Source organism: Aulonocara stuartgranti (genome assembly GCF_965226115.1).
Source record: "Aulonocara stuartgranti genome assembly, chromosome: 12".
Lineage (NCBI taxonomy): Eukaryota > Metazoa > Chordata > Actinopteri > Cichliformes > Cichlidae > Aulonocara > Aulonocara stuartgranti.
In genome coordinates this window covers 3,751,729-3,776,440 of record NC_138948.1, presented here as the reverse complement: position 1 = coordinate 3,776,440, position 24,712 = coordinate 3,751,729, and the positions used below count along the sequence as shown (strand labels likewise).

Below are 24,712 nucleotides of genomic sequence, written 5' to 3'. Positions count from 1 at the left end.
TCAGTTTTCCAATTTCTCATACCTTAAATTTCATCAGCATGAAATAGAAATTCAAAGCCATTTCTAATTTACCTTAATGAGTGGAGTCCTCCCAAAGAAGAACCCAAACAGGTAGGCCATGATGTCATTGCAGATCACTATGGAGATGGGGACGATGAACCTGAAAAACAGGAATTTCAGCGATGATGAGAGGTAAGAATCAGTATCTGACTTGGCTCAAAAATGCTTCTGCCCTCTAATGACTTATTTTTTCCTCTTACTTAAAACTTTATTGGTGTGACTTAATTTTTAAATGCACTGTTGCCTTTTTAAGAAGCCTGCACAAAGCGAACTCCGACAGTGGGCACACAGTTGCGATGAAACATATAAAACAGTGATAGTCAGACACAGGGCAGTTTCCTCTAGTCTTTCTTTGTCCTGCTTACCAGATCATTCCTTCAAACAGGTTCTGAATGACAAGGTGGGACTGAGTTACCACAATCAACAGGGTCACATGGGTCCAAGCAAACTGGAATGGCAAACACAAACACAAACACCACAGTGTCACTGCACTGGAATGTAGCCGTGCCTGCTCAGAAAGTCGGATCATGTCAGAAATAGTGGAAACAAACAGAAGGACAGGCGGACATGCTGGACGGCACTGACAGAGCCACACAGCAGATCAGATGGTGCAGAAATGTGAAAAACATCAAAAGAAAAGCAGGCAGCAGTGAGAGAACTGATTCCTGTGGAGACGCATGCAACTAAATTATTACAATACTAGAAACAAAGACAGCAGCACAATTAAACCATTCTAAAATATTAGTATACAATGAGCAGTTTAGCCTGAAAACAATCATGTTGGATGAAAGAAAGGGTGGCTCTTCCCTTTGTGGCCGCCTTTCCTGAGAAATGTTTGCATTCGTGCTATTTGTAGCAATTTGCATAAATTTGTATGTGAGATAACATTAAAATTGAAATTAAGTTAGTCATTAAAATTTGTTTAGTTGATAAAATGTGGAGCATAAAGGTGGCTACAGACAGAAATAAGCAAAGCAGGTGCACATAAATGAAATACAGCTGGAGCCACTGCAGAAGTCCTGCACTCATCTGGGATCAAACGCTGTGTCGGTGTGGACAGAGAGCTAATGCAGGATAACATTTAATGACAAACACGACCTAAAAAGCCTTCCGCAGGCATGAGATGAGTTTCTAAATTCCTCTGAGTGAGACAGAAGAAGCAGGAAGCCATGAGAGGGGATGGATGAGAAGGTTAGTGGTGCAGCAGAGGAGTAGATGGTTACTTGGCTGATACACACCATATAAAACTGCAGGCGGTAATGTTTCTTCACTAAACTCAGCACAAACATGCAGAAACCTGTGAAAGAGCAGACGACATGCTGTCAGTTTTTACTCCAAGATGAACAACAAGTGTACGCTATAATCAAAAATATCAAGACTCATAACACATGATGTAGTGTTTCAGGGGGATGTGGGAGACACGCTTGTGATTGGACACTTCTCAGTTTTCCTTCACAGAAAGTCTCTGGGCATTTAACCTTCGGTAACTCTGATGTTACACTGATTTGAGCCAAGACTTGGTGCAGCTGAGAGCTTGTGTGTGAGCTTTTTCTAGGACAGACCCTCTGCAGAGTTGGTACTGTGGCAGGTTAAGAAGACCATGTGTAGTTCAAAATGTCTCAGATGCCAAATGGTGCTCGTCTTACATTAAACTGCACTTTGTTCTGTAAAGAAGAAGTTAATCTTAATTTCTAAACCTAGCTATTTCTGCACTTCTGCGCTTGCTACTAAGAGACAGATTAAAATAAAATAAAAAACTTTAGTTTTTCCACTGGCCTTAACACTGAAAACAATATGAATGCACGAAGATGTTTGTTTTTATTTAAACACAGCGGCTGTGTGGTGGAGGTGTGGTCTGCAGATGAGGGGTGGTGCAGTGGGCTCGAGGGGCAGTGCCAGGAAGGCTGAAAACTATCTGGTAATGATACTCGGGCTATTTCAGTGACTCCGGTACCGACAGATGGAGACAGCTGGAAAGCTGGCGAGGCGTGTACCAGTTAATACAGAATCATCACAAGCATGCCGAGTGCCTCGGGTCTTTACTGGGGGTTGCAGGCAGCTTTTGCATTTGGTCCATTTTTGGGTCAGTGTTTTTAAACGTTAAAAGTTACACAAGAACAGTAGGAGTGTAAAGATCCAAATCCACAGTTTGTTTCGTTGGGTTAGGTTCCTACCTCAGCTTATTTTGGGGGGTGACAGTGGGGATTCACTTGCCTTTATCCTAAATGGGACAGTTTTTTCTACAAAATAGTTTGTTAGAAAAATGTCACTTTTATTCAGCACAGATAGAAATTGAAATTAGTGGCTACTTAGCAGGAAACTCCAAGAACTCTATTTCACTGTTAAGGAGATCATCTGTAGCCTTAACCCAGTGTGAATCTAACATATCCATTCCAACACAAAATACCTGCAATATTTCCCCAATCAGAGCTCCACTAATAAAAGTAATCAAGTGAAAATCGGGCCCCAGTGAGTAAGGTGGAATCCATCAGAGTGAAATACCAAAAGATGAAAAAGGTTAAACATGCATGGCAGCACTCAGTGAGAACATCTGCCATCCCTCAGTGGGCTCAGCCCTCGGCATATGAATGTTAATTAACATCTCCTGGTAATACTAATCCTGTGCAAAGAGGGCTTTTGCATGACTCTGAAATACTCCTCCAGGCTCATGATTTGAGCTGTGCAGTCACAGGATAAACAAAGTCTCTTTTACTCGATTTTACTGATATCTCCGGTCAAACTCAGCCGTTCTCGGCCAAGCTACAAGACGCCGTGCATTCCTCCCGTCTCACTGAGATTTCCCCTGCCTCTCATCTGAATGGGTCTTTATGCCACGTGGCAACGTGAGCTCTCCTAAATTTACCACTAGACTTTCATTTGTAATTGCCAACACAGGAAACAGGGAGGCAAAAAAAAGACCCGTTGACTTCAGATCACACAGAGGCTGAAGCCTCACCTTCTGTTTAGCAAACAGGGGTCACATTTGTGGCAACTTTTTTATTTTACAAATTATAAATGTGACACATTTGCATGGGATTCAGTTCACAGCTGATCTCCACAACTGATGCAAATTTTTAAAGTTCCCCAGCTCATGGCAGCCCAGTACAAACAGGGGAAAAAACCGTAACATATATTGATAAATTAATTTATGTTTAGCAATTTATTAAGATGATTTGAATCTAAGATCACAAGTGGTTTCCAAAAGAAAACTACAATTATACACTTGGCTTTTTTGGTTAGTTGCTGTTTCTCTTTACCCATAATGTATGGGGACAGCATGCTGATAAAAGCCACACCTCAATATTTGTGCTTTTACGGCACATCCGGCAGCAATAAATGTAAATGTAGGCACCAAAGAAAAAGCTGTATCACTGTAAATCAGTTTAGTCTGTTTATACCAAGAAGCTCCCCGAGAGCTTTGTTTCTGCTTTTGTTCAATTTATTTCCCCAGTAATGTTATTTGTAACTGAACTCTACTGAGTAAAAGCTGCGTCTTGTGAAACCTAATCCACCCCCGTAAGGAAAACGTGAGTGAGAGACTAAGGGCCAAAGAGCATGTGTGTTTATGGAGATACAACAGGTGAGACTCACCTGCGAGGTACAACGCGAAGGAGATGAAGCGGTGATATCGAGCCAGGAACTGCAGAGGTTCCTCCCTCTGTACCAGAGCCCCAAAGTAATCTGCAACAGTTTCTCCATAGAAGAAGTAGTTGACACAAATCAGAAAGTACCTGAGGCAGAAAACAAAGGGAATTAGTTTTCCTCTACATTCATGCTTTGATATCCGTTTCCTCAGTATGTTTCAGGGATTGTTGCCCGTGTGGGTCAGAGGGTTTGTGTGTCTACCAGTGTTTCTTGCCCACTGTACATTGACCTGCACTGTTTGGTCGTGCATGGTGTTATGAGGGATGGCTTTGATGAAAGGGGCAAGTTTCAATTAGCTTTCATTTACTTCCAGCATGGCAGTGATCTTTGCTCTCGGCTGCAATGTCGCATCCCGTGGGGGTGTGTGCTGTGTATGCAAAGTAACAACAAAAACACTGCAACAAAAATAGGAGCAAAGTAGTCGTCATGGGGGAAAGGAGGCGTTGCACAGACAGAGAAAGTAACTGCAGAAGAAGCTGGCTTGACTCAGCGTTTTTCTGACAGCACAGCAGAGTTTAATGATGTGTGGATGCCACAAACATTGCTGGCTTAAAATGGGACTTTATTAAATCTCCTTACATACCAGAAAGACAGCTCAGTATGAATATAGAGCTAACATTCAGATGGCCTGGGGGCTTCGGTATTTGAGTTTTGGAATTTATTTATTTTTCTTTTGATAATGTTGAGTGTACTAATAGTCCTTAATCCTCAATACACTACTTGGGGACACAAAAACCTGTTTTTCTACATAGCACTTACTGGTTTTTATTAAAGGAGAAACATCTGGGAGTATTTTGTTTATGTAAAACTGCATAAAAGTGGTGAAAGCATGACGTGAACTGGAAGCCATCAGATCAAGAACAAAAGATTAAAAATACTTCTTACGTGACAATCGGTGAATTTCAAAATCCTGCTGTTATTGTTCTTTTGCTTATTCCCAAAACAAGTCAAAGCACATGTGCTGTCCCCTTCGAGGCTATAAAACAAGCATGTATGTTATCTCTAGATCAATAAAAACTGTTATTAGATGGTTAACAGACTGTAAATAAACAATGTCTTTGACATGTATTTCCCCTGATGGCCTGCAGGGGGCGACTCCTCAAGCTGCAATAGAAGTCTATAGGAACCCTTCAGCTCAACAGTACACTAGTGAATGAATGTGCACTGTCCCAATCTAACTCTCAAACACAAACATGGCGACAGTGTAAACATTTCACTCACAGCTTTACGTGGACGATGTCGCTGTGGCTGTGTGCATGTTACATTTTCAGGGGTTTAGCTGTCAGACTGTACTGAACTTGAGCTGTTATATCCATCCAAAGCTACCAGATAAAAAAAGAGAATCTTACCGAACATATAGTTTGCTGGTCTAATTAGCTGCTGCATTAATTAGTTTATGATAAGCAGGTTAGCTCAGATCTAAACTAATTTTCACAAATAACTACATACAGTTTACCAATCAATGGGCCTTTTAAGGTTTAGTGACGTGTCCACAAACAGAGTCTGGGCAATGCACTGACTACTGGATAAAGACTTCATGCATCCCCTCTTCAAAGAAAACAAGCTATCCATTTAAGAGGAACCCTCTGTTCAAAATACATCAAAGTATCAGCTCTTTTTCTGTGAAACCCATTTTCCTTACCAGCTTAGTGTCCTGAACCATGGCAGGTCATAGGAATGGTAAACTCTGTAGCCAATGGTGATAATTTCTTGGAAACACTTGATTTGGACAGACATGACCTGGGTCAGATGATGGGAGCAAAGCGGAAACATAAGAACAAAGTTCAGCCACGAGCAACAGATTCAAACTATGAGCTTCATTCTGTGTTTTTACAAAAACGGTACAGAACAAAGACGACACTTACCACAAGTATAAGAGCAATAGGTCCCATATATATAATGAGGAAGAAGCCAGAGATCATGGCTAAAGACAGAACGCCTCGTATCCAGTAGTTCTTCCATCTGTGGAGATTAGAAATTAGAACTAAAATTAATAATATATTATACAGAATTAATAATAATATATATAATAAGTCACTAAAGACGTTTTGAGTTCTCATTCAAAATGAATGAAATGCCACTGGTTTGAAAGTCAAAGGAGGAAAAAGATGACAGTCCACAGTTTGCTTCTTAAGAATATCGAGGTGCTGTGCAGGAATTTTCATGATGACTTGTTTGTATATCAGTAAAATTCATAAGGTCGCTACAGGTGAACCATTTATCACTCAGGGTTACCCTCCCGGGCTGCAGTTGGCCGCAGTTATGTCTAACATCATGGCGTCCAAGTTCACTGCCGCCTGCTGCTCTCTTTACCCCATCTGACTGCTGGCGTGCAGGAACCAAGCTTTATGGTCAAAAACAGCCTGAAGCTCACCCTGACACCTCACTGTCATCTACATGCATTTATTGACATTTTAAGTTCATTACGTGCGGTTTACTGGGCTACTGCATACAGCTCCAGGGATTATGACTTTTGCTGTAACATCTGCATTCATGTGGTGAATGAGTTGGCCCAAATAAGGCCTGCTTTTAATAGCGCATAAAGATGTTTAGCATATGTTGTTTGCGAGTAGTAGCTTAGGCTAAGGCTTAGTGGTAATTGGTCTTTAAGGCCTAACGACATATGCTTATGTTCAGCTTTATGTTTTAGCAGCACTACCTGCACTGCAAGCACAGCATGATTGCAATTATGGAAAGAAGCCGGGTCCTTTTTTAAAGCAGTTATCAGGGAGCTGCACAGCAGCCACGCAGGGCAGAGAGCCCGCTGCTCGCCGTGTGAATGGAGCTGAAAAACAGCTGCATCATGAAAAAAAGCTGCTGCTGTTTCCAGTCTGCGCTGTGCTCACACTCCATCCACCATCGCGCTGGCTGCATTTACATCCCTTCCCTCTCTTTTCACCTTCGAGTCCATCCTTCTCTGCCGGGTCATTCTGCTCAGCCCATACGTCTGCTCTCTATTCTGATTCTGATTCACTCTACTGCTCGTTCCCCCTCCCTCCATCTGAGTCTTCTTCTCTGAATATCTCGTCTCCCTTCATTCCTCCTGTCCTTTCCTTCTCTCTCTGCAGCACAGTGGCTCCAACGGTCAGTCTGCAGGGATTAGTCGCTTCTCCCCTCGTGAGCCTTTAAGCCCTGTGACCTGGCCTTCATTGCTCACATCCTCCACTCCTCATCTGTATATAAAGAGCATGTCAGACATGGGATATGTAGCTTTGCCAGCTTCATTAATGTTTTAAAGCAATGAGTTTTGTCATTCAAACATTCAGTGACAACTTGATCCAGACAAACCCAAGACAGTGGCAGTGACTGCCGCAGCGCACACGATAATTAAACCTACAAAATACTTGTTTCACTCACAAACACAGCAACAAGCAGTGTTTGCACCAGCTCTATTAAACTCATTCAAACAATCATTCACTCTGCAGACTCCATGAACGACTGCTTTTAACTGTCATAGTAATGTTTGGAAGAGTCTGCTTGGAAAACACCTGTGTAGTTTTTAAAAAATCACTTATTTGCACATGTTGTATGTGCCAGGTCCACCAGAATGAAACGAATACAGACAGCTGCTCTCCAGGGATGAACTCCACCATCTTGGACTACAGCAGTCCATGTTCTGCCCGGATGCTATGTTCATGTGTGAGCTCTCCTCCTGCTGCAGGTTCTTCTGCTTGCTGTGCATTTCCAGAGAAAACATGGACTACTGAATTATACTGAAGACCACCACAACAGCAACCTGGCCAATGAACGGCAAGCAGCTACTGAACTTTCAAAATAAGAGCGAGAAGAATATTCCATTAGAAAATCAAATGCAGATTTCATTCTTCTCACAAACTCACAAAACGATGAGTCACAAAGGCTACGTTCACACTGCAGGCGAAAGCGCATCAAATCCGATTTTTTTGACCCTATGTGACCCATATCCGATCATGCTATGACAGTGTGAACGGCGCAAATCCGATATTTTCAAATCCGATCTGGGTCACTTTCGTATGTGGTACTGAATCCGATACATATCCGATGCTTTAGAAAGCGACTGCTGTTTGAACGGTCAAGTCGCATTAAATCCGCCTTTTACATCACCGACACAAGACTGAAGCCAATTATCAGCGCCCGAGAAGACATCGCGAACGCTTCCTAGCCATCCAGTGTAGATGTCAGTGAAACTGTTGGGAAGACAACGTAAACATTTTATTTGTACTGTATAATCTGCAGATTCTGACAGAAATCTGCAGCTATCCTTTGAAGCACCGCTCCTCTCTTAAACAGCAATAAGGATCATTATTAGGTTATTTACATTATTATGTAAATAACAAAATAACTTAAAGCAAAAATTGGGAAACGTAAAGTCCGAAGTCTTTATATTAACGGCCATCAGTCAAACAATACTGTTTGTTCTTGGTCTAAACAGAGCGCGTTGTGTGTGACGTCTTCTTTTGCGCATGCGGGCCGCTTTGAGCGTTCACACTAGAGCGCGTTTGCTGTCGCATTTTATTTGTAGTGTGAACGAGGAGACAAAAAAATCGGATTTGATCAAAAAATCGGAATTGAGCATTAAGACCTGCAGAGTGAACGTAGCCTAAATATAATTCAGTGGGAAAGTATAATGTGCTCTCCGATTACACAATTTGCATCACCTGCTCCCAGGCACACGAAGCGTAACAGTAGGGTGTGTGGTGCTGCCGCTGAGCCAAGGGAGCTTGTGAAATCAAATATTATGCATCTCTCTGCTGTTTAGGGCCACTAACATGGATGAAGCAACTCCCAAAGATGCACCAAACACAGTCTGAACGTTAAGCTTTAAGTTTAGACCTGCGCTGTGTTGTAAGTGTAACACAAACACTGTCAATTCTACTGAAATGTGACCAAATGACCATAAAGCTGACCTGTTTCAGGAGCTGAGGACTCAAACCTGTTCAAAGTGTAAGTGACCTCCTTGTTCAAGGAATTTTCATAGTGCAAGAACTATATATCAGTGGCTCCTTTACTGATTACAGGGGTAAAGTCCAGATTTCGATGTGTTTCCCAGACTTCACCAGGATTTAGTGTCTTACCTCGAAATACACCACATTAGCCCATAAATAAAGAGTATTATCACAAAATATTATTATATGTTAAGGTATTTCTCCTGCTTATTTACAGAGGTTTATACTGTATACACGACCTGTATATAAAAATAAAATCACATTTTCTTCTTTACCAAACAGAAAGCAGTGCTCCGCCTGCTTCATTGTACCAGAGTGCATGCTACTGACATGAGTACCAACAAAAAAGGTCATGTGGATTTTTTTCCAGGCAAACCTCACCACTAGGTTAGCTTTTAGATCTAAAAGCCATCTCAGTGCTGTGTTTGTTTATTTGCATATATTATAACATAATCACTGTAGGCGTATGCAAACCTTCTGTGCCATCGCTTCTGCCACTCGCTTTGAATAAAAGAGTCCCAACTCATAAATATAATTTATCAGTCGGGATTACATGTCAAATTAAAATTATCAGCAGTCACAAAGTAATTTATTGAACTCTTGGAACTGAGTTCTTTGAAATAGCTGCAAATTCACTTTCACTGCATTAATAAGAGCATGTTCAAACAGTAAGAATCTATTTCTGCTCAAATTAACCTACATTTATACCAGAAAGGTAAACAATCACCTCACTGAGGTGCTCTCATAACTCAGAGGGAAAACTGCCTCTTACAGCTGAACATTACAGCAGAAGAACATTTAAAATGCACGTCAGGTTTCATCAGGTCACCTGAGCCGCACTTAGAAATCTTTAAACTGTGTCAACGAACAGCAGAACAGCCAACATGCAAACGATTCACTGCACTTAGAATGAATTTGATCTTTATATTGATCTGTTGATCTGATCTGTTATATTTACACTGTATACACAGGGATATCTATACTTTATACTTAATAATCAAATGACTTAATGATTATTTCAAGTCTTTTTTTTAAGTCAAAACTGAACATAATCTAATGGAGGAAGATGAACACTGTTAGTATATGTGTGTATTTAAGAGCCACCTGAAAATATTCAAAATAATAACTATTCTTGTTTTATATGTCAAATTATCTGGTGTTGTACATTTATAAAATATGAATGGCTTTTTTAAAAGGCAGGGGTACAAGTATTAAAAGTACAATTATTCATTTTTTTCATTTTTCTGCCAGATATGCACTGTATCCAATAGGGGTGGGGGAAAAAATCGATACTGTGTAGTATGGTGATATTTTGTTTGCTAATAATGTATCGATACAGGGACAGCAGAAATCGATATTTTGTTACAAAAAAAAGTTTTTGTGGACTGGAACATGCTCTGACTTCAGAGCATGTTGATCAGCTCCTTTTTCTGAACAAGAATCCTGACACTGTCCAAATGTGTTTAACGTTTTTTTTGGCAGCAATAAACATGACAGTTTACTTATTTTAATTTAAGACATGTTTTATTTTAATTAAGTTTAAAACTTTTTAATTTAATGTAAAATTATATTTTGTTTTAATTTACTTTCAAATTCTTCAGTTGCTGAAGGGGCTGCATAGTTTTCATATTGCATAGTTCAGAATAGCTATAATTGTACCAGATGGTTGCATTCAGTTAAGTTGGACTAGACTGTAATACAAACCGTTCAGTTTGTCAACAATAAAACTGAAATGAGAGAAAGACTGAGTGCGAGACTTTGTTATTAGATAAAATGAATATTGATAAAGTTTACCTTTATGTACAGAATCTGAATATGGCAAAATATTTTAAAAAATTGCAATAATATCGTATCGTGCGTTAAGTATTGTGATAATATCGTATTGTGGGATGTATGGTGATTCCCACCTCTAGTATCCAATGGTGAATATTAAAAAAGGCAAAATACATTCATGTATAAGTAGTCCCTGAGAGCCAAAACCTCAGACTTCAGCTGAGCTAGCCTAGTTTTTATTGCTCTTGCCTCTATATGTTATCACAGAGTGGAAATCCCTAATATGGTCATCTCTGGTTCCAACCCTACGAGCTGCTCTCAGAAGGTGAGCTTAAAGGAAAGCTGAAGGGAGGTTAAACAACCTGAGACAGAGGACAAGTGAGGGGCTTCTTATTTTACAAAAACAACAAAGAAAGAAAAGGATTGTTTTGAACAGTCCAAACATAAGAATATAAAGCTGAACATAAGCATAATAACTGTCTAGTGAACTAGTAACATTTATCCCTACTATTAATAAAAACCCTCACTTGCTTTGAACTTCTTTGTAACTTTGTAACTATTTCTGCCGCTTTTTATGCCAACAATCACCTGCAGCTCTCCAAATATCTTCCCAGAGAGCATCTGCACTGTTATAACTACTTCTGACAGACCATAAACAGACTCCTACAGTTAAACAATAGAACACTATTCATTCATTTTTAATGAATTGCTACCATCTTGGACAAAGCTTGTTGAGCTATGATAGACTCTCATGCGGAGATTTAAACTAGTTTGGCTACGTGTTAATATTATCATACCCCTGTGGTTCTGCATTCCAGCTCAGCTGTGGGATTGTGAGTAATTTATAAGCACGGATATCAAAAAGACACGCTTTGAGCACAAATGTTTTCTGGCATGTGGGTTTCTGCGTTTGAGGACTGTTTACCTGGGCGGCAGCCCCTCCAGAGCTTTGTTGAGGCATTCTGGAGTGTTGTCTGTGTCTGCTGTGGAGAGAGGATAATCTGGAGTGTCTGCTTTGGAGTCGCCATCACATTCTCCCTCTGCGTCACCTGCCAGCCCCAACCTGTCATCGCCATCAGCCTCCTGCCGAGAACACAGAGATATTCAAATACTGACTTCAGACAGAGCAAGTCTGCACCTGACAAACAGGTCTCTGACATCTCATCATGAAAGAGTTACACTGAGAGCTCCTGAAATGGGTAAACAGGTAAACGCTGCAGGAGTCAGGTCTAAACTAAGAACATCAACATGAGGCTGAGCAGACGGCACTTTAATTAGGTCAGTTTAGCCCCTACAGGGGAGGACAGAGACAGAGCAGACTTGGTGTTTGTGTCCTCTGAGGCTGGATCGGTCAAACAGGATTATACATTAATAAAGGACACACATCTCAACAACAATTTCTTTGTTACCATAGGTAACTAAGCTTTTACTAACGCATTTCTCTCCCAAGTTTGAGCTACAGTTGTGACACTTCACAGCATGTCACTCAATGTTAGGCTGGTTTTTACGTTTACGACGGCATCAGATTTTCCCCCCATCTCGTGACTTTGGCTGTGATTACGTGATTGGTCCAGATTAGGATTGTGAAAATGTCACAGAGATTAAGATTATTAAACTGTCCAAAATTCTTCAGCCACCACCCACTTCTTTACATTTTCTTTCAAAGGAGTCAGACTTGTATTTTTTCCCACTGCTCTTGTGCAACAGTTTTGCAGGCTTTTCAGAGAGCTTTTAAATTTGTGGCTGCTTTTTCACTCATTTCCAGTCCAGTCCCTGCAGATGAGAATTTTCAAAGACATTTTTTTGTTTTTTAAGCTGATTGAAGCATTCGAGCATAAGAAAGACATCTGACTCAAGGATGAACCAGTGCTGTCTACAAATAAGAGAAAACTTAAGTCAATAGACAATTTTAAACTGTATCTTTAGGCCTGCTGCAAAAATACATTATTAGTCTTAAACTCAGCACGGTGTGCAGCGGGCCCTTTAAAAACAATTTGATGAAGTTGGACAAATGAGGGGGAAAAGAAGAAGCAGCAGGTCTAGAAAAACCTGCTACATCAGATGAACACCATCTAAAACAAAACAGGAAAAATCCAGCAAAGACCCGACAGATGCATCTCGCCTTTCAGGTGATTCCTCTACTGCTCACTGAAGCCTAATGGTGACTCAAGAATGTTGGACACTACTGTAAACAGTTTCCATTTACTATAACATACAGAAATGTTCACAAAAGTAGACTTAACTCCACAAATTCTACATTTCTATGAAGTAATTTGTTTTCCTGTCCTGAATATGACAGATGTTCTAAACCAAGATAATGAGTGAAATTTCCCTTAAAGTAGGGCTGCTCGATTATGGCAAAAATGATAATCACGATTATTTTCACTGAAATTGAGATCACGGTTATTTGACGATATTTATTTAACCCTTTAAGACCTACCATAGAACCAAGTCCGCCAGAGCTTATATTATTTTTTTTGTACATGCTGTAGTGCCATTTGTGGGAGCATTTCAAGTTGCTATACATCAATACAACTGTTATAGCCCATATTTTAATAATATGTATGCATTAAGTCCATAGTAACTACATTAATTGCAAACAAGTGCAATAAACTACAAAAAAATTGAAAATCGTTTTTGTTTTGTTTACATATATTTCTACTTGGAGAAATTTAAGAGGTTTATCCCTCAAAACTTTAAATACAAAAAAGTTGCAAAAAATAGTTTACAACAACAGGAAATTTATTTTGAGTGTCTTCATAGTTTTATTTTGGAGATACAGCAATTTTTATATACTGCAGGAAAAACAAAAAAACAATCCTATGATGCAAATTTGCAAAGAAAACAGCAGGTGCATCAAAATAAACTATTTCCAGCAGTGCAATTCGAGTTCCAAGCATCCCAGCAACTATTCAGAAAAGTATAGAGTCAAACATGACTTATAAAAACACTAGTATAAGTATAGTATAGTATAGTTTTTTACTTAAGGCCTACAAGTAAAAAACTACATTTTCCGCAAAAATGACATCACTTCCGGTTTCGGGCAGGAAATGCGATAGTTCGAGTTGATGTCTTTTTCAAAGTGGGAAGTGTTAGGAACAGCTGATGGATCGGCAAAGCGTGTTTCTGGAATATTATGTTTTTGTTCCTGCAAGCGCTTTTTATGCAATTTTTGCAAAGCTTTATGTGGAAGGAAACCGTGACCGAGGACAAGCTGATGGCATCAGATGTAAGTACAACTCCTCCGGTTTCATATGCAAAACAAATTATTGCGCTAGCTTACGCGGTTCAGGTTCTACAGGGATTTAAAAATAGTTACGCAAAACGGAGTGTGCTGCTCTGACCGGCTTTAAAGGGTTAACAATAACAATGTATTGAATAATGACTTTAAAAAATAATATAAAATAGTGTGCAAATACTGATAACAGTGCAAATGTTTGCAATATAAGAAATAAATGAAAAATGTAAACATCTATGTTTAGTCAACTTTGCAGTGTTGCTCTGTGGTGCAGCTACTACATCGTAGCAAAGTTTACACACTGTGTCTACTTGATCCACGTCTAACTCCGCCAACCCATAATGTTTCCACACCACTGAAGTTTTTTTTTTAACCTCTTTTCAACCAACGGCAGTCACTCTCCTCTCCAAATAACTTCTGCTTAGCTTTCCGAGCTTCCCTCGGGTCCTCTTAATTGTTGTGACGCGTGTTCGAAATGGAGAGCGGTGCGCTTGACTTACCACACGGAGCAGCGCGAGAGTAAAGCATGAGGGAGGGTCTAATAATCGGCTCAGTCATTTTTAATGATCGTTGAAAGCCCAGATCGTAATCGTGATTAAAATTCGATTAATTGAGCAGCCCTACCTTAAAGGTTTGTTTACAATCTCAGGAGCCTTACTGGCTCGGCAGCAGAGAGCTGAAAGTCTACACCTGGTGCTGCGAGGTTAACAGGCTTCTGCCCTGAAGCAAACATCTTTACAGCTGATAATGAATCTTTAATCTGGATTTAAACTCAGTGAGCAGCACCCACAGTCACACAGCTGATGCCTCAACACTGCAGGGACAAAAAATATAACAGACTTCCTGGGAAGCTTTGTTTTGGGAACTTGAGACATCTTTGAGAGTTAGCCCTCATTTACAATTTACTGAGTCAGTAAGAACAAACTGAGAGAACATTATGCATTTCCAGATTTAGCAGGCTTAATGTGGAAAACTCCTCTAAGTGACATCCTAGAAGCCGTTTTGCTCTCGTCAACATCAGTCATGGTCTGTCTTATAACAAAAAGAAGCTATTTTTAAAGTCAGCTCACACATCTATCTGGGGATTAGGATGTCCTATCCACCCGAGCAGCTCGGTGATGTTCTTAGCCATTTTTTGCCTTTCATGGTTGTTTTTATTCAAACGCTGCTAAATATGGTTAGCAGGGCCATGAGGGTTAAACCGGAGGTATTCGTTTGGAAATGAGGTCCCTGATCGTGGCCAGATGTAATTAACTGAGAAAGCACTGAAAGTGGGAGCAGGCTCTGGGTTCACTTTAAGTTGCCGTTCGTGGCAGGAGAGGTGTAATTGTAGAAATCCACTCAGGTTTTAATGAGGAGACTGAAACACTGCCTACCTGGCAGGGCAGCTTGCAAATCTTGACTAAAAAGGGAAATAAAAACATCACTGTTTAAAACCGGATCTCTGGAACATTGGCTTAACGATGAAGTGACAATAAGACTCATTCAGTTTTCAACCAAGGAGTTATCAGCAGGCTCAAACTACTGAAGCTGACGCACATCAGACTGTCGAATTTAACAATTTCCTGTCACATAGAAGTAACCATCACAAAGCAATAAGAGCAGTTATCATGTTTGATTAGACGCCACCACAGGCGTAGTAAATCTACACAACCCAAATACTGTTAGTTAGACGACTAATAATTACCTAATCACTACCACAATGAGATTAATGCTGTTGTCAAGCTTTTTCCCTTGAATTGTGCTACAACAGGAGTATTTTAATCCCCATTCCTCGTTTGGCATCCCCGCAGCAGAATCACTAACAGAAGAAAACACTGAGCTGCTTTTCCTTTCACTCCACTGCACTCCTGAAGCCTCAGATGACTTTACAATAAAATTAGATTTGGGCAGACACACCATAGACTAGTGCACAGTGTAAAAGATTCGATTTCCCTCCCCCGTGGAAATCTGTTGGAATCAAAGAAACGTCAGAGTGAAGATGGAAACAGTAACAGTAACAGGTCTGATATCAAACTATTTGTTCATTTTTAAATGCAGAAACATGTTTTTGATTGTGATTGTCAAAAAATAAATAAATAAATCATGTTTTCAGTACTCAGAAGACCAAAGAGAATAGAGAATAATCTGAAATCAAATTACAATATAACTTGTTATCTACCTCATAATATTAGGGTTCTAATCATACTACTGTTATCGACCTGATAAATTTCCAGTTTAGTTATAGAGAACCTGTCACGCGTCTCTTCACTGTAGTTTAGTAATGCTTTGTTTCAGACAGCTTTTCCTACCCTTGGCTGTGTATGATGTTGCAGATATGGCCATCTCAGGCAGAGAGCTCTGGCTGTGAGCACAGAAGCCCCTCCCACCTGCCGTTTAAACCTTCCGTTTATGAGAGGCGGCCAATCAGAAGAAAGTTCAATTGAAACAAAGATCCTATTAAAATGGGAATGTGTTAAATAGTTTGTTTCAGAGAGAAGGTGAATTTAGGAGCTGCACCAAGTCCTGGTACAGGACACACAAGGATTATTACAAACTGTGAATCATGCAAAGCCACTCTAGCAGAGTCTAAAGGGGACTTGTAGCAATATAACAGGCAACACGAGACAGGTAGCCAGGTAATGTTTCTCAACTTGAAGGTGAGCAATTGAAAAACAATTGTGCAGTGGGAGTGAAGTATACTGTCGATGACACAAGCGAGTAGTAAATACATTAAGCTGTTCACTACTGCAAAGCAATGCACAGCAAGTCAATCACTTCATATGTAGCCAAGGCTGAAGAATAAAAACATGGGGCTGTTAATGTGGTCACCCATATAACCATATAAATAAGCAGCAAACACTGTTGCTGCTGTTTTTCATTAGAAAAAAATCTTTCATCATTATCATTTACCAATGTTTGCCCAGTGACCATAGACTGGTGGCATGTTCTGCAGCTGAGTCAGCCTGTCGACAGTTGAGAAACCGTTTCCATGGAGCAGCAGGCCTCAGCATTGTTCACGACCACATGCAGAGCTGCAACATTGAGCCCTAATCTAGATGAACGTATTCGAGCTTCTTAATGAAACTGTCAAACACGGTTAATCCTTTGTTTATACAGCAACACGAGCCAACTGCTGTGTAATCACTGCACAGTCAAACCCTTCAATGCTGCAAATATCTGTGATATCAGTCCAAGTTGCGCTAAGGGTCAGCCTAATCCTGAGTACCTGTTATCATGAGAAGTGAACATGTGCAACCTGATAACAGAGAAAGATGAAACAGGAAAACAACCACAGCAGGTGGTGTATGCAAAACGTCATTGATTCAGGATGCCCATGTTTTTCTAGAGCCACAAGCAGCAGCAGCTCATTGGCCGTCCTTGCAGCTCAGCTCTCCTCCACTGTCATCTTTGTCCTCCTCCTGGATATTAATGCCTCTGCTGCACAAGTGTGAGGAGGGAGGAGGCGATCTAAAAGAGGGACGAGTGACGAGCAGCTCGCGCCACATCTCATACTTTTTCATCTCAAAGCTACTTGAAACAGCTGCGTTGGCTGTTGCTGTTTTTAGCGCAGCCACTAAAGGAGGTGGGAAGAATTTTACATCTGGAGCTAAACTGGTGACAAATTTAATGTAAAAAAACAACGTAAAGTTTATTTGAAAAGCCACAGCTTCAAAAGATGATGTTAGATGAAGAAGCACCGTCTACTTAAGAATCCTGATCAAAATATTCAGTGACCCCTCATGACCTTCAGGAAAGAAGCATTACCATCCTGGAAAAGACCGGACAAGATGGTAAATGAACTGGTATTTGTACAGCTCCTTCCTACTCTGAGGACTAAAAGCACCTTTTCTTACAAGCCACATTCACCCACTCATACAGCGCTTTCTCCTATGGCTTTGGGTGCTCGGGTATAGATGCACCTGACTTAAGTTGTGCAAACACATTTTAACATGTGGATGTCATGATCCTGGGTCATGTGACCCAGCGTTTTGAGTATCAATATATTTTGACGTTTATGGTTTATGTTTAAGTTCTTTAGGTTATCTAAGTTCATTTCTATTATGCCAAGGTTGCTGTTATAGTTCATTGTTTATTAGATTCCCCTGTGTTTAAGTCTCACTCGCCCTTCATGTGTCTCATGTTGTCGAGTTCGTGTTGTCATGTCATCTCATTATGTTTCCTGTTTTATTTTGAAGAGGTCTTGTGTTTCTATCTTCAGTGTGTGTAGTTTTACTCTTCCCCTGTGACGTTGTTATGTTCATTTGTGTCAGCTGTTTCTCCGTGTGTTTCCACTTCCCCTCCTGTGTGTTTTCATTCATTCCTTGTCTGGTTGTCTGCTATGTTCATGTCATGTTTCCAGGTTTTTTCATGCTTTAATCTTAGGTCATGCAGTTTAGGTTATTGTTTAGTTTCATCTTTGCCTTTTATTTTTGCACTATTTTGCCAGCCTTAATAAACGGCTGAACAAGTACAAAATAAAACCACAAGATCTCATTCCAACCTTCTTCTCCAACCAATTAGCTGTGAGAAAATTAACTGCCAAACACGAGCAGAAATGAGAAGGAAATCACTGTTTCAGCTTTGGTAAATGAGGATGGGCTTGAAAGTATTTATGGACTAGATTTGCAGATACTGTGGTAAAAAATAAATGACGGCTACGACACCGTGTGTTTCTGCTTATTTATAGAAATAGAAAATAAAAAGAAAACACTGGAAAAGAATCTAACAAAATCTCAGGCTCATCAACTTGCTGCACACTTTGTTTCCCGCTTTCATACTGTGGTACTTTATGAGATGGTAAAAATCTCAAGAGCAATCCTATTACAAAGACCAAAATGTTTTTTTTAAGTTAAGTAAATTAAATGCTCAATATCTAAAAGCATGTATACTGCTCAATAACATGCATCCTGCAGATAAAAAGGAGCTTCCTGGTCTGTGTTTGCTTGATGCATTGATGATTTGAGATATGTAGAAGTATCTGAGAATGTCAAGATAGGATTGACAGTAAAGGCTAACTTTAATCGCATAACAAACACACTGTATATACACAATGTTAAGACCCTGACCAGCAGACAGCAGCAGCACGAGGCTTTGGTCAAAGGTAGGAGGCTTCTGCCACTGTGGGCTCGCACAGTTCAGCACGTCCCTCCATTAGTGCTGCAAAGAGTTCTGCTAATCACCACAATTATTGATCTGAAGTAGCGTTTTCCCCCAGCTGCACCTCTGTCAGCAGCGCTGCAGCACGACGCAGTGCGAGCCACATGAAATCAGAGGTGCCTGCGAGCAACTGAAATGCTCAATAGAGAAATCAATACAGCTGGATGGGTGAAAAAAAGAGGCTGCCTGTTACACTGTCACCTTTTCATTTCATTTTTTATTGCAAGGCAAAGATCCTGTAACATTAGAGGAAACCCTAATTAATCCCCCACGAGCAAGCAGGTGGAGACAGCGGGGAGGAAAAATGTCCTTCGAACAGGAAGAGACGTATAATTAAGTTGGACCAGAAATACCAGTCAGGTGAACGTATTATTTTATTTGCATGATTTTAAGGCAGCTACAAGTGCAGAAATGTCACAAAGCCTCAAGACATCAAAGATACAGTTGTGCCAGGTGGCTTCGCCCAACTTTCCCTCTCTCTATGTCGACTAGCCTAATTTTTGTCTCTCATAGAAATGACAAGTAAATTAGTCACCATAGTGAGTATCCTAGTCCTAGATACGTTGTGCTTTTAGGCTACTAGCTTGACTTGTTAGTCCTCTGATGATTTAACTGTACCAGAACCAACCCCAACATCCTGGACGATCCCTGTACTTAGCTTCTGTTAGTTTGTGGGGTTTTTGAGACTTTCAAAATCAGCTATACTTCAGAGGCTAAAATGTTGCAAATAAATAAACTTTCTGACATCATGTGAGTGATTTAAGATCTCTTCAACTGTAAGCGTGGCACAAACACAGTGAGCACATGCTACACCAGACCGTATGTGTGGTCTGAGGTACGATTTTATGATTCTGATCATCTAACCGCTGCTAGATTCAAAGTCTGCGATCATGCCATGGAGTTATTACGACATTATTGTCATAATAAATAAATAATAATAATAAGTAACAAATAAATAAACACTAAATAAACAAACTTATCTGACAGCTGGAGCAAAAAGTGCCCTGCTGTCCAAAAGCATTTCTAACAAGTGCTGAGAAAAATGAAGCTGTAATCAGCAGAGCGTTAAATGTCCCGGTGCTACCGCCACCGCTGCTGGAGGCTTCGGGGACGGCCAGCAGACAGCCGGCCAAGGTCACCCATCATGTGGAGTCCTGAGCAGCTGCTAACTGTCCTGCACGGCAAACAACGCAGACCACACCGGAACTGAGCACAACTGAGGATGTATGTGTTGCTTACTAACCACTGAAAATAAATATTTGCTTTGGAGAGAACAAAGAGAGGCTGTGGATACATAAACATACTCTATATGGGTGCGTGTGGGATTTGTGGCTTGGCTTCCCCAAACAAACACCTTTTCGCTGACTCCATAAAGCACCGATCATGTGAAGACATTTTGTTTGGGTGTTTCTGCAGGGTGTGTGACAGCAAAGTGATCCTTTAACCTCCAAAACAAGACAGACACACACAGGCCTGACTCATGCCTTTTAAAACCCAGTGGATCTGCACGTCTGTTTCTTATTAGGAACGCCTCACAGTTACCTTACAGAGGTGTTTACATGGTGTAATTTGACTGATGAGGGCTTTATTTGTCACCATCTGCAGATACGTGCCAAGAAAAAGGAGAAAACAGCCAGGAACGGGTGTTTGGTGTGGAGAGGAGCCGATATTCATCTCACCTCTCGTTTACAAAAAACAGTTTGTAAATTTTCAGGTCTAAATTTTAACTAAATAAATAAATAAAAAATCAGTATCCTTAAATTTGGTAAACTATTGGTCAAACCATTTAATTACAGTGAAATTAGGGATTGTAAACAAAAGTTACTTCGAGCGCTCGTTTCCAAAAACAGGAAGCGCTGCCTGTGAATCATCAGACATCCCGATCCCACGATCCATCTTCCTTTACACTCAAACTGGAAGATTTTAAGCCACCGGAATTGGACTTCCTAATCAAACATGAGCTGCACTTACGTCGTGGCTGAGCGGCTATTTGCGTAGCAGACACACCACTGCAGATGCTGCATCATCTCGGAAACATCGCACAGTTTATTAAAATGCTGACTTGTCTGCAGATTAATATGAGCACTGAGTTTGTAAAGGTTAAGGAGACATACATACGTAACAACTACAAACTGTTTAACTGAGATGGAGATTCAGTTCGTGGCGGAGGAGGGCAAGTGCATGTGACATTTTTCCCCCACTATTTCGTGAGTCTTTGTTGAGGAACTCCAACTCCACCACACGGTGATGGTAGTTATCGTTTTACGTGAATGCACCAGTTTCCCGCCCGCGTGAGTTTCAGAAGTCTGGATCTCCAGAGCTAAAGAAGGACTGCCCTGCAAAAGCTGCAGGATGAGACACTGGAGTAGAAGTAACGTCCACGTCCAAGCAGGGGGACAAGAACCTTTTTTGAGAAGCTGCTGAATGATTTACGACCACAGCGGCAACACAGTAAGTCAGCACCAGGGCTAGCTGGTTAGCAACTGCTGAAATTTCAAATTCAAAGCAGGAGAAGTCACGAGCTGCAGATGGCATTATTCACATAGTTAAGATGTAAAAGTTTTTAAAATAAATGCTAAACCTAATCTTCAGACAGCTGTAATACCTGCAGGAGCAGACAAAGTGTGTGCGCGTGTGAAAGAATCATAATGTTATAATCTAAAGCCTGAACAGACAGATGTCTTGATTTGTTACACTAAAATTGTGGCACTCAAACTACGAAACGGTGACAATATTAGTACTTATTAGCCTGATCTGGAAGCACTGTGTGAGAGTAACTAGCAACATGCATGACTGACAGGAATTAAAGTAAGGAATAAACAATTTTACTCAGTAAGGAAACAAATCTTAAAATGAAATTAAAACTCAGTTTGTTATGCGAAACATAACAGTTCCTGTGCAGCTTTCTGCTGTGCAGGAACGCCTTATCTTAGAAGATTTCAGGATAATGTAGGTGAACAAAGCTGTGGTGACACGGTCACGGAGAGGATGTCTCTCTGTGTAGACAGGCTTCATTCATTTGATACTCAAACTCTGGCCATCTTGTTTTGGCTGATCTTGTTTGAATTTGCGCTTCTTCTCAACTGACAGTAAAATCAGATCAGCGTGCACTGCTTTAAGCCTGCTACCAACTAACCACCACCAAGGCAGGTGGATGCGAGCACTTTCAGTGCAGTTTAAAACACTAAAGAGACGTGTAGTTACACGTATTCAAATAGGTCACATGACTTTGATTACATTGGTTATTACATTTGAACAGTGTAACTAGTGATCTATAAAACTATTAGATTTCAAAGTAACCTTCACATCACTATCCTTAAGACAAATATTTCCAGCTAACCTTATCTGTGTATCACTATGAATGTATGCCAACCAGTAACTAACCAGACACTGCAGCACACGCGTGCCTTTCTGCTCAGGTAAATCATGTTTTCATTGGGTCTTCTGTGACGCTTTGCCTACGCCTGCTTCTCGTACGTCTCTTGTGTCGACTTCCACGAGACGGCCGATTGCAGCTGCTCCCTAAGAATGCACTTTGAGTGAGGCGAGGTAGAACGAGTAAACACGCTGAGCTAAGCAACAGTAACCAGGACCAAACACATACAGATGTATATAACATATGAGTGACTAATTACTAATGAGTAATTCTTAGGTTTGGGAATCACACCTGTGAGCAACAAACTACACTGAAACAATCGCACCAGTCTCACAAAGGGCTCAGATATTTTTGACAAATCACAAGTGACATACAACAGAAGGAAAACCAGCTGACAAAAAGAAAAGGAGGAACTGATTCTTATTGACCCAAAATAAAGAACACGTTGGGTGTTGAGCAGCAGCACAGAGCAGTATTCAAACAGCCGCAGAGCTCAATAATCAATAATGGTTATTTTAACCTCAGTCTGACCAGAGTCTCAAAATGAAGAGAAAACAGCTCAAGTTTTTGTGCTAAAACAGAATTTCTCATCATTTATTAAACATATAGAGGAAAAAAAGAAAGGGGGGGTTAAGAAAAAAAAACTTAAACTGTTTTGGTCAGTTATCTGGTCATTTTCTCTTTTCACAGGAGTACATGTGTTACGAAAGGCAAAAAATCAAATATAACAAATAACTTCACATTTCAGGCATGCTAAGGTAAAAAGAACCTCAGGAAACACCAAGAAATTCTCCATTCATAATAAACAAAGATAAATATTTAAAAGAGTTGATCCTTGACTAAAATGTGCACACACTGGCACTGATGAAGCATAAACACAGTCCTTGACTGACTCTCTTTTTCTGATATTGGATATCCTGCAAGCTGTGACGGCACGCTTTCTGAAAGAGGCGAGTTGTTGTAAAGCAGACGCCTCATTCTGCACTGCTCCTCTGTTTCAGCTGGGATGAAACTCTTCTGCAGCTCCGTTCACATCCTGGACTACCTGTGCAACATGAAAGGGCTGCAGCTACGGTCTCAAGATACAAGCAAGGACAAGGACACTAAAAAAAGTCAGGAGGACTGAGAAGAGAGAGCAATGATCTGCAAAACCACTGCACCTGAAATTGATTCACAACCACTTGGTCTTCCTAACTGCACTGATATCTCTGAAGTTTGAACGGCTGTGTGTTACAGTGTAAGTGCTGCCTTAATTTTGAGCAGATCAGAATTATTTTTAAAGATTAATTTCACATTGTCCTCAAATTCTAATTCATTCTACTTTAAGGGATTTGGGGCAGAAGCAAACTACTTGGTAGTAAAGCCACAAACCAAGTGAGTGAGGACACCTCAGGTAGGATGATCAATAATGGAGAAATCTATTTTTCTATTACTCTACAGTATAGTTTATATAACAGGATTTTTTTTTATCAGTGGAGCCATCACATCACATGATGAATATAAACAAGCTGAACGTCAAATCACTGCAAAACAATCTTTAAAATCACTCGTGTTGAGTAGCAAAGTAAACTGAAGCTTAAAGGCCCTCCGATCTCTGCGTGTTTGTTTACTGTAATGTAATTATCCAAATCCAATTTTCAGCCTGCAGGAGTGACATTGATGAGTCTGTGTCACGGTGACACTGTGAAATTGTCCCGCTGACAGCCACTGAAAAGGACGAGGAGCTCACACCGAAAAGGCAAACGGTGGTTTCAAAGCACGGAGCCGTTTCCGTGACCGTGTCTCGGTTGTTTCGGGATTACCGGACAGCAGCCAAGCGGCTAACTAACTAGCTTATGTAGCTCCCCTGCTAACCTGACAACCCGGCCGGCCCGGCTCAGCCTCCGACAACCTGCCGGACTCGTTTCCAGGGCGAGGTCTCGCACGGATAATGGTGTCTTTTCACGTTCTCAGGTGCACCTTACCTTGTCGCTGATATTATCGGCGCTGTCAGGGTCTGCTCCGCCTCCGCCTCGCTTCCTCAGCTCCGTCATATTTCTCTCGTTTCTCCGCCGGGACGTGAATGTGTCACATAAGCCGACTCCGAGGGGAGGGAGGGAGAGTGGGAGACAATCCGCTCTTCGTGTTCGGGTTTTTTCAGCCGGTCTGATTTCTCGATGCCGGTCGAGAAGGTCAGCTTCCCTGAAAGTCAGCCAGTGCTGCTGCACAGCCCCACAGACACTACCGACTCCACTGCGTGTGTTTGTTTATGACCGCAATCCCTATTCTCCTCCTACCGCCGACAAGCTCACGGAACAAGGACAGACAACTTTCTGTAGGGACTTTCAAAATAAAAGGTCTACTTAAAATGTAATTTTCTTGATTTACGCCTGTTAAGATGTTTGCTTTGGAAATTTAAGCCCTTTAATGGTTTGACGCAGAGTCCTGTTGGTCGGCGTGTGCAGACTTCCTAAAAGACGCTCAAGTTTTGCTCAATAAAGGTTAAAGCATATAAAAACATATCCAAACATCCTAATGTTGTAGATTTTCGTTTTTTTAATCCTATATATCCATTTT

At 40.8% G+C, this 24,712-nt stretch overlaps 1 protein-coding gene across 2 annotated transcripts in view; it reads right to left on the bottom strand.

Moving 5' to 3' along the window:
* cds1 (CDP-diacylglycerol synthase (phosphatidate cytidylyltransferase) 1) overlaps positions 1–24,436 on the bottom strand; it is a 33,222-nt gene extending 8,786 nt beyond the window's left edge. Inside the window, exons 1-8 of one of the 2 annotated variants that reach the window (XM_082554697.1) lie at positions 24,121–24,436; positions 11,329–11,486; positions 5,571–5,667; positions 5,348–5,445; positions 3,652–3,791; positions 1,299–1,357; positions 426–508; positions 73–160 (exon numbers count right to left, since the gene is read on the bottom strand). In XM_082554697.1, the coding sequence (XP_082410823.1) occupies positions 73–160; positions 426–508; positions 1,299–1,357; positions 3,652–3,791; positions 5,348–5,445; positions 5,571–5,667; positions 11,329–11,486; positions 24,121–24,189 (792 nt within the window). In that variant the 5' untranslated portion in view covers positions 24,190–24,436. Of the gene's footprint in view, positions 1–72; positions 161–425; positions 509–1,298; positions 1,358–3,651; positions 3,792–5,347; positions 5,446–5,570; positions 5,668–6,604; positions 6,766–11,328; positions 11,487–24,120 lie in introns of those variants that run through there. The other variant, XM_082554698.1, reaches the window with a different exon arrangement.
* Positions 24,437–24,712: the final 276 nt, after the last annotated feature.